The sequence below is a fragment of the Zeus faber genome (assembly GCF_960531495.2).
Source record: "Zeus faber genome assembly, chromosome: 10".
Lineage (NCBI taxonomy): Eukaryota > Metazoa > Chordata > Actinopteri > Zeiformes > Zeidae > Zeus > Zeus faber.
Genome location: NC_137199.1, coordinates 27383452 through 27397410, shown reverse-complemented (window position 1 = coordinate 27397410; position 13959 = coordinate 27383452). Strand labels below are relative to the sequence as shown.

Here is a 13959-nt window from a genome sequence, read left to right as displayed (position 1 = left end):
CAGAGATACAGAGACACTGGAAGAGTCACAGAAAGGCATAGAAGTGGACGTACTTTGGCCACATCCCACACTGATGAGCGCTTCATTGTGAACAGTGCCCTGCGGAAGCGGATGATGATGCCACTCAACTCCAGGCACATTTAAGGGAGGTGAGAGGCCCCCAAGTGTCACGTCAGACCATTCAAAACCATTAACATCAGCGTGGTCTGCGTGCTAGACGACCTGCAAGGGTACCTGACCACACCACCAGGCACAGGCATCATCGTCTTGCACGGGCCAAGGAGCATTTACGCTGAACGAGGAACCAGTGGCCTCAGTGCTGTTCTCTGATGAAAGTCGATTCACGTGGAGCAGAAATGATGGCCGCCAATGATGTTGGTGACGTCAAGGAGAGCGCTATGCATCAGCCACTGTTGTCACCAGACGAGCCTTTGGTGGTGGTGGTGTTACAGTGTGGGCAGGTGTGTCTAGTCAATACAGAACTGCCCTACACTTTGTAAATGGTACGGTGACAAGCCCATACTACCTGAATAACATCATTAATCCAGTCATTGTGCCCCTGCATGAACAACACAGGCCTCATTTCATCTTCATGGACGACAACGCTCCAGCTCATGGAGGTGGCATCATTAGGGAACGGCTGCTGGAGACTGGGGCACCTCAAATGGAGTGGCCTGCACTTTCTCCAGACCTGAATCCCATAGAAAACCTATGTGATCAGCTGAGTTGCCGTGTAGAGGCTCGTAACTCTGTAACCCAGAACCTCAATGACCTGAGGGCCGCCCTTCAAGAAGAGTGGGGGGCCAGGCCTCAGCAGACAATGAGTCGACTTGTGAACAGCATGAGACGTCGTTGTCAAGCTGTAATTGATGCTCAAGGGCACATGACAAGTTATTGAGACATTGACATTTTTTGTTGTGGTAAACCCACCACTGTTGTTGGCTTTTGTTTCAATAAATTGTTTGAGATGAGGAAATCATCATTGCATGCTTCTACTTAAATGCCATACTTTCATCATATAATATCACTGTAGCGTGAACTTTTTACATTTTCCATAAATTTCACCCGAAAGCCAAATATCGAGTAGTGTATAATAATATTATACTGTAACATGTACTGTAATTAAAGGGGTAATCCGTGAGATTAATTCAATAAAAAAAAAATCCCACATTTTATATCTTATTGCGATGGAAGTTGAGTAGAAACAGCCTTTCTATGTATTTGTGTCGCGTGTGCTCCTCAACATGCTTTCTCCGTTGCCGGTGGCGGGGTCCGCCATCCCCGGCGAGAACGCAGCTTTCGGGTCGCGCGCAGGATGAGCCAGCGCGTAGCAAGTTGTGGCCGGTCAGCCGTCGACGTGGCTGGAAACAGAACGTGTTTATTTTTCGGAAGGCATGGGAGCGTTAAAAAACAAACAAACAAACAAACAAAAGGTTAAAACAAAAACTACAACTCCCAACTTTATAAGACGAGATAAGGCAGTGATGATAACATTACTCGGTTGAAAGCGTCGTGTCTTATCGCAGTTGACGTTTGTTGTTTTTTTTTTCCATTGGTCGTGATGTGAGGACTTGGGCGGTCGATCCGCTGCACCCCCATCAGCAAACACACCCGTTGCGTAACTGTTTCTATTGACGTCTCCATTGATCGCGGTGGCGCCGGCGCGCTGAACTCCACCTCCCAGCATGCATCGCGGCGCGGCGCTCCCCTCGACTTTCCCACGGAGCCCCCCCCGCCGCTGATGATCCCGCTCCCTCATTAAGTGGGTACTTCGGTGTCATGGCGGACTCCGCAGCCTGCCCCGCGTTCCAGCTCGGGAGACCCCGACACGACCAGGTGAGTCGCCTCCGTCGCCGTCCGCGCGTCTCGCCGCCGCGTTCCCCCGCCGAGCGCGTTGGGCCGCCGGAGCGCGTCCCGCCGCGGGGCCGCCCCGTCCCTCCGGCCGCCGCTCTGCACGGGAGTTGAAAGTTGAGTCGGATGCGTCGGGCGGTGTTTTTTGTCTCGGTAAACGCTCCAAACGCAGCCGTTCACTCAAAAGAAAACACCACAGTATATGCGACGCATAATTTGTTATAAGCAATGAGCATTGCAATTCAATTCAGCTCATCTGGGTTTTACTGCCGTGGGAAACATTCGTTTACGTTACCAAATCAAGTATAAAGAAAAAGTAAATAAATAATCGTAATTAGATGTAATATTTATTAAAGATAAAATAATATGTCATTATTATTATTATTATTATTATTATTATTATAAGTAGTAGTAGTAGTAGTAGTAGTAGTATAATAATAATAATAATTATAATACATATATTTGAAATAGTTAATATTATGTGTTATTGACAATAATATATAAATATTGTTATAAATAATTTCATGACACTATATTTGCACCCTTTTTTGTCACACTGAATGGTTTCACATCTTTAGACAAAATAGACCAAGGGAACCCGAGTTATTTTATTTGTGCGATAAAATAAAATGTGACCAAACACCCATGTCACCAATGTGCAATAAGTAAACTGCCCAGAAGCTTAATAACTGGTTGCACCACCTTTAGCGGCACCTAACCCAGTTGAGCCGAGTCTTTCACATGCCATGGAGGAACTTTAGCAGAGCTGCTTTAATTCAGACACATTGGTCGGAGAAATACACTGCATTTACCTGATCCACACCATCCACTGTTGTACTTGAACTAGTATCATATTTAAAGGTAATATGTAAGAGATTAACAAGAAAGATTACAAATAAAGCAATACGTTCCAATCGCTGAAGCCCCCTTTAACCCCACATAGACACATGCAAAGATCAAACTAACTTTATTCATTTTAGGATTTTATTAAATTTTTTTTTATTGTTATTATTTCCTTTGTCTAAACAGGTACAGTCCCATTGAGATCAGGATCTCCATCTCATTTCAGAGAAAGAAAACAAAATCTATGCATTCATTCTGAATTTGCCCTTTTCCTACATGTATACACCCTGAGAGTGCTGCTCTCCATTGGATCCCCGGAGATACGTTCCACGTGAATTACTCAATTTTCCATCCTCATAAATTAAATTAGAGTCGGTCCAGTTGGACCGACAGTGCAGGTCTTCACGTTCACTCAAACGGATGTGATGTGGGCTGAGGTTAACAGGCCCTATCCAGTGTTTAGTAGAATTAAAAGCAGCGCACAGGGGATTGTTCACCTGCTGATGTTGCCGAGACCAAAGTCCGTTTCTATCAGTTTATCTTTAATCAGTCACTAAAGTTGTGAAAAAACGCATCAAGCCGCAGAGACTTCAATCTTCCATCCTTCAATTTGCATTTCCACTTAAAGAGAGCCACCTGAACAGGATATTTTCCGTGGCTGATAGGAACCTGATAGGAGCCACGAGCGTCAGATCATTTTTGTTTTGATCATGACGTTTGATTTCTTCCGTGCTCTCTGTCACTTCAGACCCATTGCAATTTCTCTCAGTGCGGAGATTGGCGGCTGTAATTCCCTTTGGTAAATGATAAACGAGCCGTGAGACAACATCTAAAGCACCTTTATTTCTCTCCATCCGAAACCCCGCCGGCCGTGTTAGCGTAAGTTTCTAAAAGTGTAGTAACACTTTTTTGTTAGTTTTTTTCATTTTTTATTTTTTCCTCTTCAAAGCAGTTTAAAAATAGGCCGGTCCCTGTTCCAGCATAAAATCTCTCTCTCTGGGTGTGTCTGTGCTATTGCAGCGCTCCATCTCTGCTTATGTATCCCCAGGAGAGCTGGAACACATACATAATTAACGCGCTCTGCCCGTGGACCCTCTGCAGCCTGCGGGGCGCGGCCTGTGTCGCCCCACGCGGTGCTCCCGAACGCCGATTAAACCCGGTGGTGTTCGGAGACGGCGCTCGATCTTCCGCTGTCCCGCAAGCCCCGTTCTCTGGGAGACTCACGTTTATTATGTCCTTCGGTTTACGGTTAAACCGGGCCGGGGAGCGTCGGAGACGGGGGTCCGCGGCGTTCCTGCTCTTCATGAGCGATAAACGGCTCGGGGGGATCTGATTGAAGCTGCCATGTTTTAGCATGCCCATCTGGTTGCCCAAAGAGAGCCTTGGCACGCCGTGCCGCTGGGCCTTTTCAGACTGTTGGCACGCACAAGCGCGCCTGGCATGGCCGTGCGCACAGTGAAGCGAGCAGAAAACTAAATGCACGGCCAATAATTACGAGCTTGAGTGGTCTCTTCATTTTGCAAAGCATGTTTACCAAAATTCAAAAAGTAAGAGTTTCCTGCAAAGATCAGGCATTAATTACGTTGTAATTATGTGTTGTTGCACATCATGCAATTAATGTTTACAGAGTATATAAACTATATATATATATATATATATATATATATATATATATATATATATATATATATATACTATATAAATATATATGCTACTTTCTTGACTTTTTCATTCTCATTTATTAACATATTAAGAAGCTGCATTTGTGTAATTCCCACTCATAGTCACTTTAATCTGACACCTTAGATTTAAGGCTCCTGCCGTTTAAAAGGAATTCCGATCATTTCCGGCCTCTCCCTACGCCCTCAGACCAAACCTGATTGAGGACATTTACGTTCATCCACTTCTACCACATTTGCTTTGCGCATATTTTGCCCCGAACAAGTTTATATGAAGTCCAACCCAAAGAACGGTGGAAACACTTTCCCCTCAAATATCCTAGATATAGTGACCCCCGACGTTTAACTTCAAGGTGTAACAGCCTCATACTCGTGGGAATTAGATGTTATCACTTTAAATCCGAGACATGTTCCATGCTGACAGAAAACCCGGCTTGCACAAGTCGGGGCCGCCCCCCAAACTGATCTGTCAGGTTCGGCGGTGATCCACCGGTTAAACACACATTAAAATATCTCTTGACGGCTTTGTTTTAAGGTGACATGAACACATGTTAGGGCCTGTTAAATGCCTGTGTCACACGAGCAGCTTGGTGACTGCACCGACGTGTTGAGGGAAGAGTCCGGTGTTGCTTGGCGGCGACTTCAGGCCAGAAGACGGGAGTCGGCGAAAACGTGCGGCAGGCGAAGACGGTTTGAAGTCAGCACACGTCGCGGAGTGTCAGCGAGTCAGCGGTTCAGGGTCCCCGGCGGCGTGGAGGCTCGGCGGTTCGCGGCATCGCCTCGTGTTCACGGACGCATCGGCGAAGTGAGGCGTCCCCGCTGAACCCGGGAGCGTCACATCGTCTAGTGACCGAATGCAACGATCTCACGAGGGAGTCCGCGCAAACGGGCCCGGGGATCGCGGCGAGGAAGCCGACCGTCTGTTCCTTGCCCGGAGTCCCGTCCGGATAACCGCCCGCCGAGTGGCGTCCGCGGGGGTCCGCTGTGGATTAACGCGCCGTAACGGTCGGCAAGGTTTGCGACTCCTCTATCGTGCGCAAAGCAGAGGCTTTCATCCACCTCCCCTGAGAACCTCGCTGACCTAGTTTCACAGCTGAACCCAACTTCCTGGTCTACATTCTGCGTGCGCATCCTATTCACCTCTTTCGGGGACGGAGGCGATCGATGCTCTGGGCTCTGATGATATGTGCTCCTTGCTTGTAGACGGGATTCGAATGCCCCGTCGACAGTTTCAGTGTGGGGCTTGGGCCTTCATAAGGCCACGGCTGTGGATGCGAGGCGATTTAACAGCCCTCGCTGGAAATTGCCCGGCAGCTTTTACAGGATGGTGTCCAGGGTGATTCTTGATAAAAATAATCTGGTGAGGAGGTTTTTTGGTATCTTCGGCAATGTCCACCGGGATTTCCCAAAAGTAAACCGACTGGACGGTGAACCAGGAAGGGGTCACTCTACCGGAATACTGTCCCCAAAAAAGACGGAACCGATTTGTCCCCTAGTTTCCTCCGTAGGTTTCCTCGAGATCCCGCACGAGCTCGCGCTCATTTTTCAGACCGCGGCGTGGTAGAGCGGCGCCGCGCTGCGTCTCTCACTGCATTTAAAAAGGCGTTTCTGTGACTGAGTGTCAATTTGTCACCGTCGTCGTGGTTACGAGACGGCGAGACGCCAGCGTGCGATATTCTAAAAAAGGCAACTGACCTGCAAGAAGGAAGAGAGATTGGACGGAGGGACCTGAGACTGAGGGCGACAAAGAGATGGAGAGAGAGAATGCTACACTGCTACAAAGAGAGAGGTTGCTACAGTGTTACGTTTACAATGTTTTGTTTAAATCCCAAATTTCTACATTGTTCTTTTCAATTAAAATACAAAATACAAACTAAAATACAACGAAAATACAAAATCCAATTGATGTATAATCTTCTACACATTTCTTGCCCTTTCAGCGGGACTCACTGCCTTTGTTGGCCAATGCACCCGTCAGACATTAGAAGTCTGTTTTCTCGAGACACTGTATCACTGTGATGTCCTTTTCTCTGTCTTCATGATGCATGAACCCGTCAGGTTGAACTTGCACCACGCTGTGCATCCTCAGAATCAGGGAAAACCTTATGACTACGAGGACTGCTCCCCAGTGAGGCGGCGGGTCGGGCCCCGACCACACATTCTGTCGTGAAGATCAGATCGACTTGTTCGCTGCTCTTGTTGTATCTCATCTTGGTTGATTGTTATATCGCATCATATAACACGCTGACACACGGCAACGCAGCTCCCTCCCAGTACTTACCAGCATTAACCCTTTGACTTTTTCTTTTCTAGAGTTCATTTCTTGGCCGGCTGCGGCACTTTGTAGACATCATCGACCCCAGCACGCTGTTTGTGTCCGAGGTAAAGAAGACCAAACATCAAGAAGAGTTTTTCACTTTGACTAAATGAATTTGTGGTTCCCTTCGTGTTGTCCGCTATAAATAAATACCTCTTCTCGTCTGTCCGTAGAAACGACTGAAAGAGTGCGTCCAACTTCTGGATGATTTCAAATATGGAGCCCTTCCCCCCGGCGTGTCGGACCAGCAGGTGAATGTGCTTCATATACAGTACCAGCTCAAGCTTTTTAACATGAAGGACCCTCATTTGGATAAGCACGAGGCCACTGACGCCATTTATAACGATTTCGTCTCTGGGAGCCCAATCTGAGAATATTTTTAATGTGTTGGATATGATTTAGCCCAAACCTCCATACCTGACGACACTATATTTAGGGAGACATCAGTGATGCCGGGATCATTATTGAGTCATTATTGTTCATTATGTGACGGTGCTCACGTCTTGTGGATGAAATAACGGTGAAGTTGAACTATTAATCGTTTTGCTGGGGATCCCCTGGAACCTCTTGAAGGACCCATGGAGGGGACCCCAGACCCCAGGCTGAGACCCGCTAGCCTACACAAGTCAGAAATAGTGACGGGTCTCATAGACCTTCTCTGGCCGGCTACTCTTCACACTGTCCCTGTTTCTGTGTTTGATTTGAAGAATAACATCGAAAGCCCGGTTATTTAACTTATTCCGCTCAAATTGTGTTTTTCTGCAGCTGTGGGATGCACAGAAGCTCAAGCAGGTGAGTGATGTGATTAAAAAAAAAGTTGAATTTCCTCCCAGGCTGATCGCGCTCCCATCACCTACATTAAACGTATTCCACCTGGCAGCATGATGATGATGATGATGATGATGATGGTGATGGTGATGATGATGATGATGATGGTGATGATGATGATGATGATGATGGCGGAACACTCTTTGCACGCAGGCCATCATTCATCCCGACACAGGAGAGAAAATCTTCATGCCATTCAGAATGTCAGGTACGCGCTCAGATGAAGAGCTCTCCTCTTGCCAAAGCCATTTTGTCATCGGTTTTATTTTTCATTTTCTTTATTTTTTGTTTTTTGTTTACAATGATTATTATTTTTTCACACCATGCAGGTTATGTACCATTCGGAACGCCGATTGTGAGTCCTATATGTGAACCATGATTTCATACGCTTTGCGGATGCATAATTCAACTTTTCTGCAAAGTTGATCGCTGTATTCTTGTTTCCATTGTCTTGCAGTACACGCACAATAATGCATATTTGTACCCATTTTTGGATGCTTGGACAGACGGATATTGTTCATATTTTCTTGTCTCCTCTAGGTCATCGGTCTTCTTCTTCCAAATCAGACAATTTTTTCCACCATTATTTGGCAGGTACGGTCAAGATGTTGCGATCGTGTGTAGTCCAAAGCAATTGTAAATGTGCGTTCATTTGATGGTTGTGTCAAAGTGGTAATCCATCAGATTGTCTGTGCGGCTGCACTGCAACTCCAAGAGTTCCATTGGAAACTGCGACGTGTTTTTCCAACATCCGGGTTTCTTTTCATCAAATTCTCCCCTCAAACATGTAGCTTCTTTCGCTCGAGGCGGACCCCGCCACCAACAATAGGAAACAGCGTCCGCAGGGTGACATGCATAACACAAACAGTACGTCTACATTGAATGGCTGTTTCTCAAAAAGTGTTGTCTTAAAAAAGTGTTGTTTTTTTTTAAACAAAACAATCTTAGGGATTACCACTTTAAAGTTGTTCATATTTACTTTCTACTCATTGTATATACTTATTGTGGTAAACTAAATTTGTAGTTGAAGTACTAGTGCCCCCTTCCTTCCTCCCTCCCTCCCTCCCTCCCTCCCTTCCTTCCTTCCTCCTTCATTCCTCCCTTCCTTCCTTCCTCCCTTCCTCCCTCCCTTCCTTCCTTCCCCCTTCCTTCAGTGGCTGAACCAGAGTCACAATGCCTGTGTCAACTATGCCAACCGCAATGCCACCAAGGTGAGGAATATTCACAATTATACTATATTATACTATTACACAATTAGTTATACTACAAAAAAAAACAACTATTGAGCTGTAAAAATGTTGAATTTAATTGAAGGAAACAGATGCTTCTCACGTAAGCTCAGTGCCAACCCAGAGCTCCGTTGTTCACTATAACACATGCATGTACGCTGCTGTTTCACCGTGTTTGCATCCGTGTTATAATAATGGTCGTCCCCGTGCTCCAGCCGACGCCAACGTCCAAGTTTCTTCAAGGCTACGTGGGCGCCGTGACTAGTGCCGTCTCCATTGCAGTGAGTCCTGTCCTCTCCACTTATTGACGGCTGATGCCTTCTACACGTTCTATCGCTGTGTTGTTTTCAGAAGGACAAATTCAGCAGTGGGAATAAAGTTAATAAAGTGAATATAATGTTAATAACAGCATCTTGGAATCCTTAGTGGAAAATGTTTCGAACCCTAAACCTTATATTAGTATGATGGCAATGTTAACAGTAGCAGTAGTAGTGGTGGTTGTGTTTTATTGTATTGGTAGTAGTAATGATAAAGTAGTGTCATGACTACTAAAGAGAAATAATTAAACGGTGTTGTTTTGGGTTTTGCAGGTGGGTCTGAACATTCTGATTCAGAAAGCCAACAAGCTGAGCCCCACCACGCGGATGATAATCCAGCGACTCGTCCCCTTTCCGGCCGTGGGTACGTGGTGAACCCCCCCAAAAAGTCCCCAAAAAGATTTGTTAGAAATGCAACTTCCAACAGAGACATCATACTTAATGCAAGACACGAAGCTGTGCATCTGGCTTCATCATTTCGTCATTGACCGTGCCATGGTTCCACGATGATGACGATGTTGTTGTTTTTTTCTGATTGGCGGTCAAAGTCCTTTTTAAATGAAGAAAAGTGGGAAAACAGCTAATTATGAGATACTAAATTAACCCTAAATTAAATTAAATTAAATGTACTTTTATTTTTCTCCAACATATCAGATAGAGAAGAACCATTTTCTTCAGTGAACTGGATGAAAACACCACAATTGCTAGAATCGCGATTTTTTTAAATTTCTGGATGTATTGAGTCAAAGAGTTCCACTCACTGACCACACTCAAGGTGTCAGAAAAAAAACGAGCTTTCAAATACTCTCTTTTTTGGCGTTAAAGGTTACAGAAAAGCAAAGAATCATGGAAAGATGTTTTGTTTTCTCCCTGCGTGAAACACAAAGTTACTTTTAAAAAACACAAACATTTGCAGGCTAATGACTTAGAACCGGCATCCACCTACAATGACAAATTCAGTCCACCTTAAATGAAAAGTTATCAAACCATTTACTGCCGTAAATATTGACAACCTGGTTCCTTCTTTCCTCTCTCCTCAGCCAGTGCAAACATCTGCAACGTAGGTCTGATGAGGCACAACGAGCTCTCGGAGGGAATCGACGTTCTGGACGACAACGGAAATGTGGTGGGATCCTCCAAGATTGCTGCTAGGCGTGTAAGATGGTGGTAATAATCATAACCAAAATTATAATCATAATCATAATCATAATCATAATAATAGATTTATTTGTATAGCACCCTTTAGAAAGAACCTGAAACTCAAAGTGATTTATGTTAACAGGAGTCAGTCAAAAGGTAATAATAATAATAATAATAATAATAATAATAATAATAATAATAATAATAATAATAATAATAATAATAATAATAAATATAGCTGCAGGTAGCAATACACCGGGTCCAGTTTAGTTATCTTAGGTACGTATTACAGGTTTCCGAGGTTCCCAAATCTGCGCTCTGTGATAATATGCAGGGACGTTTGGAGCGGACCCAGGGACTCTCCTAACAGAGATTCTTTCTTTAATCGCTCTCCTTTTGCGGGGACGGGAGCGGCGCCGGGCTCGGGTTGGCAGGAGTGCGAGTTTGAGTTGAAACTGGCGTTTGAGGAAGACCCGGTGGGGGGCCTCATGCCCGCTGCGTGCGTCCGAGCGGAGGAAGCGCCGACGCTCCTGCTGTGCGATTGGCTGTTCAAGTCACATGTTTTAAGTGACGTATTTACGGAGGTCTGCGAAGGTAATCGAACTTACCAAATTTTAGTGGTGACTTCTTTAGGAAGACGTATGATGATGTCATAAAGCATCTTACCGTAAATCTCATCTCGTTCCATTTGTTTTCGAACGTTGGCGTGTCTACTGGCCCTGCAGGCTGCACCCCTAATAATAATAATAATAATAATAATAATAATAATAATAATAATAATAATAATAATAATAATAATAATAATAATAATAAATATAGCTGCAGGCAGCAATGCATGGTGTCCAGGTTAGTCACGTTAGTCACAATTGGCAGTTTTCCAGGGTCCCGTGAAACGCAGCATCACTTCCTATCGTGCAGAATTACACTTTTCCGAGTTTCGATGGAACGCAGCATCGGCTCCCTCTTGTCTCGACCCGCCGCAGATCCTACATGAAGCAACCAATACACGCTAATGGAGTCTCGACCACAGTGCACTGCACCTCGCCCGCTCCACCACCCTAGCCCGCTCCACCACCGCAGCCCGCCCCGCTCTGCCAACATTCGGCTACTTTCGGTAGATTGGCAACGGTTTTTCACTAACTCCTGCTCCAAATATAGGTCGACGTGGATCAAACTTGGAGCATAAAATGTCTGAACTAACTGCCCCGAATTCAACGGCACTTCATTTGCCAAGGGTTAGGGTTAGCCAAGGAGAAAAATTATAATAAAAATCCAAAACAAAAACAACAGGTTTCCAGACCTGGACCACTAATAATAATAAGATAATAAGTACAATATATAAAAATATAATCATAGTTATAAAGACAAAAACCAGCAAGCATTTAATAAAATTAAGTAGATGTACTCAAATTCAGTTGTGGGTTGTCAATTTCAACTGAGACACTGAAGGATCACTATCATTTCCTCCGAAATTGATTTTAAATCATTATTTCTCTCAAATTATTAGTCTCGGGCTATTATCAAATACTTTTCTAAATACTCAGCATAGAATTAGGACTCTGTTCAAGTATAACTTACAAAGGTACTGACGTTGTAATCGGATACTGCGCAGTATACATGTACATAGGGGGCATATGGGCTGGATATTGTAGCTCAGTGCACACATTTAAGCTGACACAGCGTTTCCCAGGATCATCTCCGCCTCCACGCATGCTGAATCAGTTTGCTTCAGTGGATTCGATGTGATGGAGAATGGTAATGAAGAACCGGGGTTGCCGTGGTTTCCCGTGTTTTGTGTGTGCATCCATCCATCTGCCGCCGTGTAAAGGAAAATTAAATACAAAAAAATGATTGTTTTTTTCCACTCGCAAAAGGTGTAGTTCAAGGCGTTGAGCCTGAAACTCAGTGAAAAGCATTTGAACATGTGCTTGTGGGTGCGGACAATGAGGTTTTTTCTGATGCTCCCTCTAGGCCGGAACATCTTTTACCGGTTTTGGGGCTGGTGCACATTCACCCTTAAGGGAATTTAATTGTAACCCATTTATTGCAGTTTTTTTTCCTTCACGTCCATGACAGAGATGTTGACGCTGCTTTCCCCGCAGGCCATCATGGAGACGGCTTTCACACGCGTGGTTCTGCCCATGCCGATCTTCGTTCTACCTCCCATCATCATGTCCTACCTAGAGAGGTGCGCACTGACACGTCACACCCGAATATAAAATGAAGCGTCGGAAAAAAATTAAGTTAAAGATCCCAACATCAAATTGGGGAAGTTTTCTTTTCTGTTTAGTTCTGTTCTCATCATTTCTGCTCTATTCCTCTGTGGTCTTCTACTTTGATCAACTTATTTATGTTATACTCTTATAATATTAGAGTAATATAGTAATATATTATAATATTAGAGTGATAATAATGTTATTATCGCATTACACCTAAAATATTGTGGCGTGTAGTTTGCTGTGGTGAGTTCCCGGTGCTTGCTCAGCAGTACGGTACCACGGCGACCACCAGGAGCCTGGAAAGCAAACGCACCGGGGGAAAGAAAAAAAAGAGCCTTCATTCGATTGAAGGAAATCAAACCCCGACACTGCCGCCCGGCCCTTGTCCGAGAGACGTTTCGTAGACGTCACGAGCGGCCGTGGCCTCATCGCCGCCGTCCTCTTTCTCCGTCTCGCTCTCCAGGCTGCGCTTCCTGCGGAGCCGCCGCCGGCTGCTGCTGCCGCTCCACGGCCTGGTGTGCCTGGCCACGTTCAGCCTCTCGCTGCCCGTCGCCATCAGCCTCTTCCCCCAGATGTCTCAGGTCGGTGCAAGGGAACAGCTGCTGCAGAATTCAAATTACACGCACCCCACTTGGCACGTGCACCGCCCCCCGCCCCCTCCCTACACCCCCCCCCACCCACCCACCCACCCAGTCCGCTTCCCTCCTGCAGACGCGTCCTCCAGCGTCGAATTTACGGCCAAAACGGTTTCACGGGGCCTTCGGGGAGGATCTGCCGGCGGAACCGTCCGCCCGAAACTCTTATCTTTTGTTTGATTTCCTCTTTTGCAGATCGAGGTGTCTCGCCTCGAGCCCGAGATCGCCATGGCAACAGATTGCAAAGTGGTGACATACAACAAGGGCCTATGATGGGTGGCCTGTGCGGTCGGTGCGGGAGCGGAGGAGGAGGAGGAGGGAAGAGGATTCTGATGAAACCAGGAAACTTCTGGCACAAATAACATCGAGTAGACGACCGTCGAGGCTAATATATTCCATACGATGGGAAATTAAAAAACACTGGAAAGAAACAGGGTGGAGACCGCGAGATTACGACGTCGCCAATCTGAAACCACTGTTCTGTGGCTATTATGTGTAGTATGTGTCAGGGGACAACTGGAGGTGTTTGTATAAAGCAGCACACTATATGATATACATTCACAAACTACTTATACGCCAAGTATTCAGACCCGGTAATGTGAAAATGGTTAGCAACAGAATTGCAGGCCTAACTTCTACTGGGGGGTTTAACTTTGCTGAATTTTGTACTCCGCTGCTTTGTAATTACGGAGAGTGTGCAATTTTATCTGATTTTTAAAGTATCAACTAATCTACTTTTGCACAATACTTTGCACATGATAACAATGTTATTTTATGGTACTAATTATTAAATTAAATTGTATTCCTATTCATTTGTATCACAAACAAGCTAACAAAGGTGTGTCAAATGATTTCTAGTGACAAAATAAAATACGTTTAATTCTTTAAACTGTATTATTCA

At 45.2% G+C, this 13959-nt stretch overlaps 1 protein-coding gene across 2 annotated transcripts; it reads left to right on the top strand.

Moving 5' to 3' along the window:
• Nucleotides 1-1749: 1749 nt before the first annotated feature.
• Nucleotides 1750-13331, top strand: sfxn5b (sideroflexin 5b; the record flags this gene model as incomplete). 2 transcript variants are annotated; one of them, XM_080007721.1, is made up of 14 exons in its annotated part: nucleotides 1750-1836; nucleotides 6687-6755; nucleotides 6864-6941; nucleotides 7456-7482; nucleotides 7672-7726; nucleotides 7848-7873; nucleotides 8059-8112; nucleotides 8673-8729; nucleotides 8963-9028; nucleotides 9338-9428; nucleotides 10105-10190; nucleotides 12307-12392; nucleotides 12887-13004; nucleotides 13254-13331. In XM_080007721.1, the coding sequence occupies exons 1-14, from the start codon at nucleotides 1780-1782 to the stop codon at nucleotides 13329-13331; spliced, it is 948 nt and encodes a 315-aa protein (XP_079863847.1). In that variant the 5' UTR covers nucleotides 1750-1779. The 2 variants fall into 2 exon arrangements, with proteins under 2 accessions (XP_079863847.1, XP_079863846.1); XM_080007720.1 differs by having other exon boundaries at nucleotides 10105-10220.
• Between the last annotated feature and the right edge of the window lie 628 nt (nucleotides 13332-13959).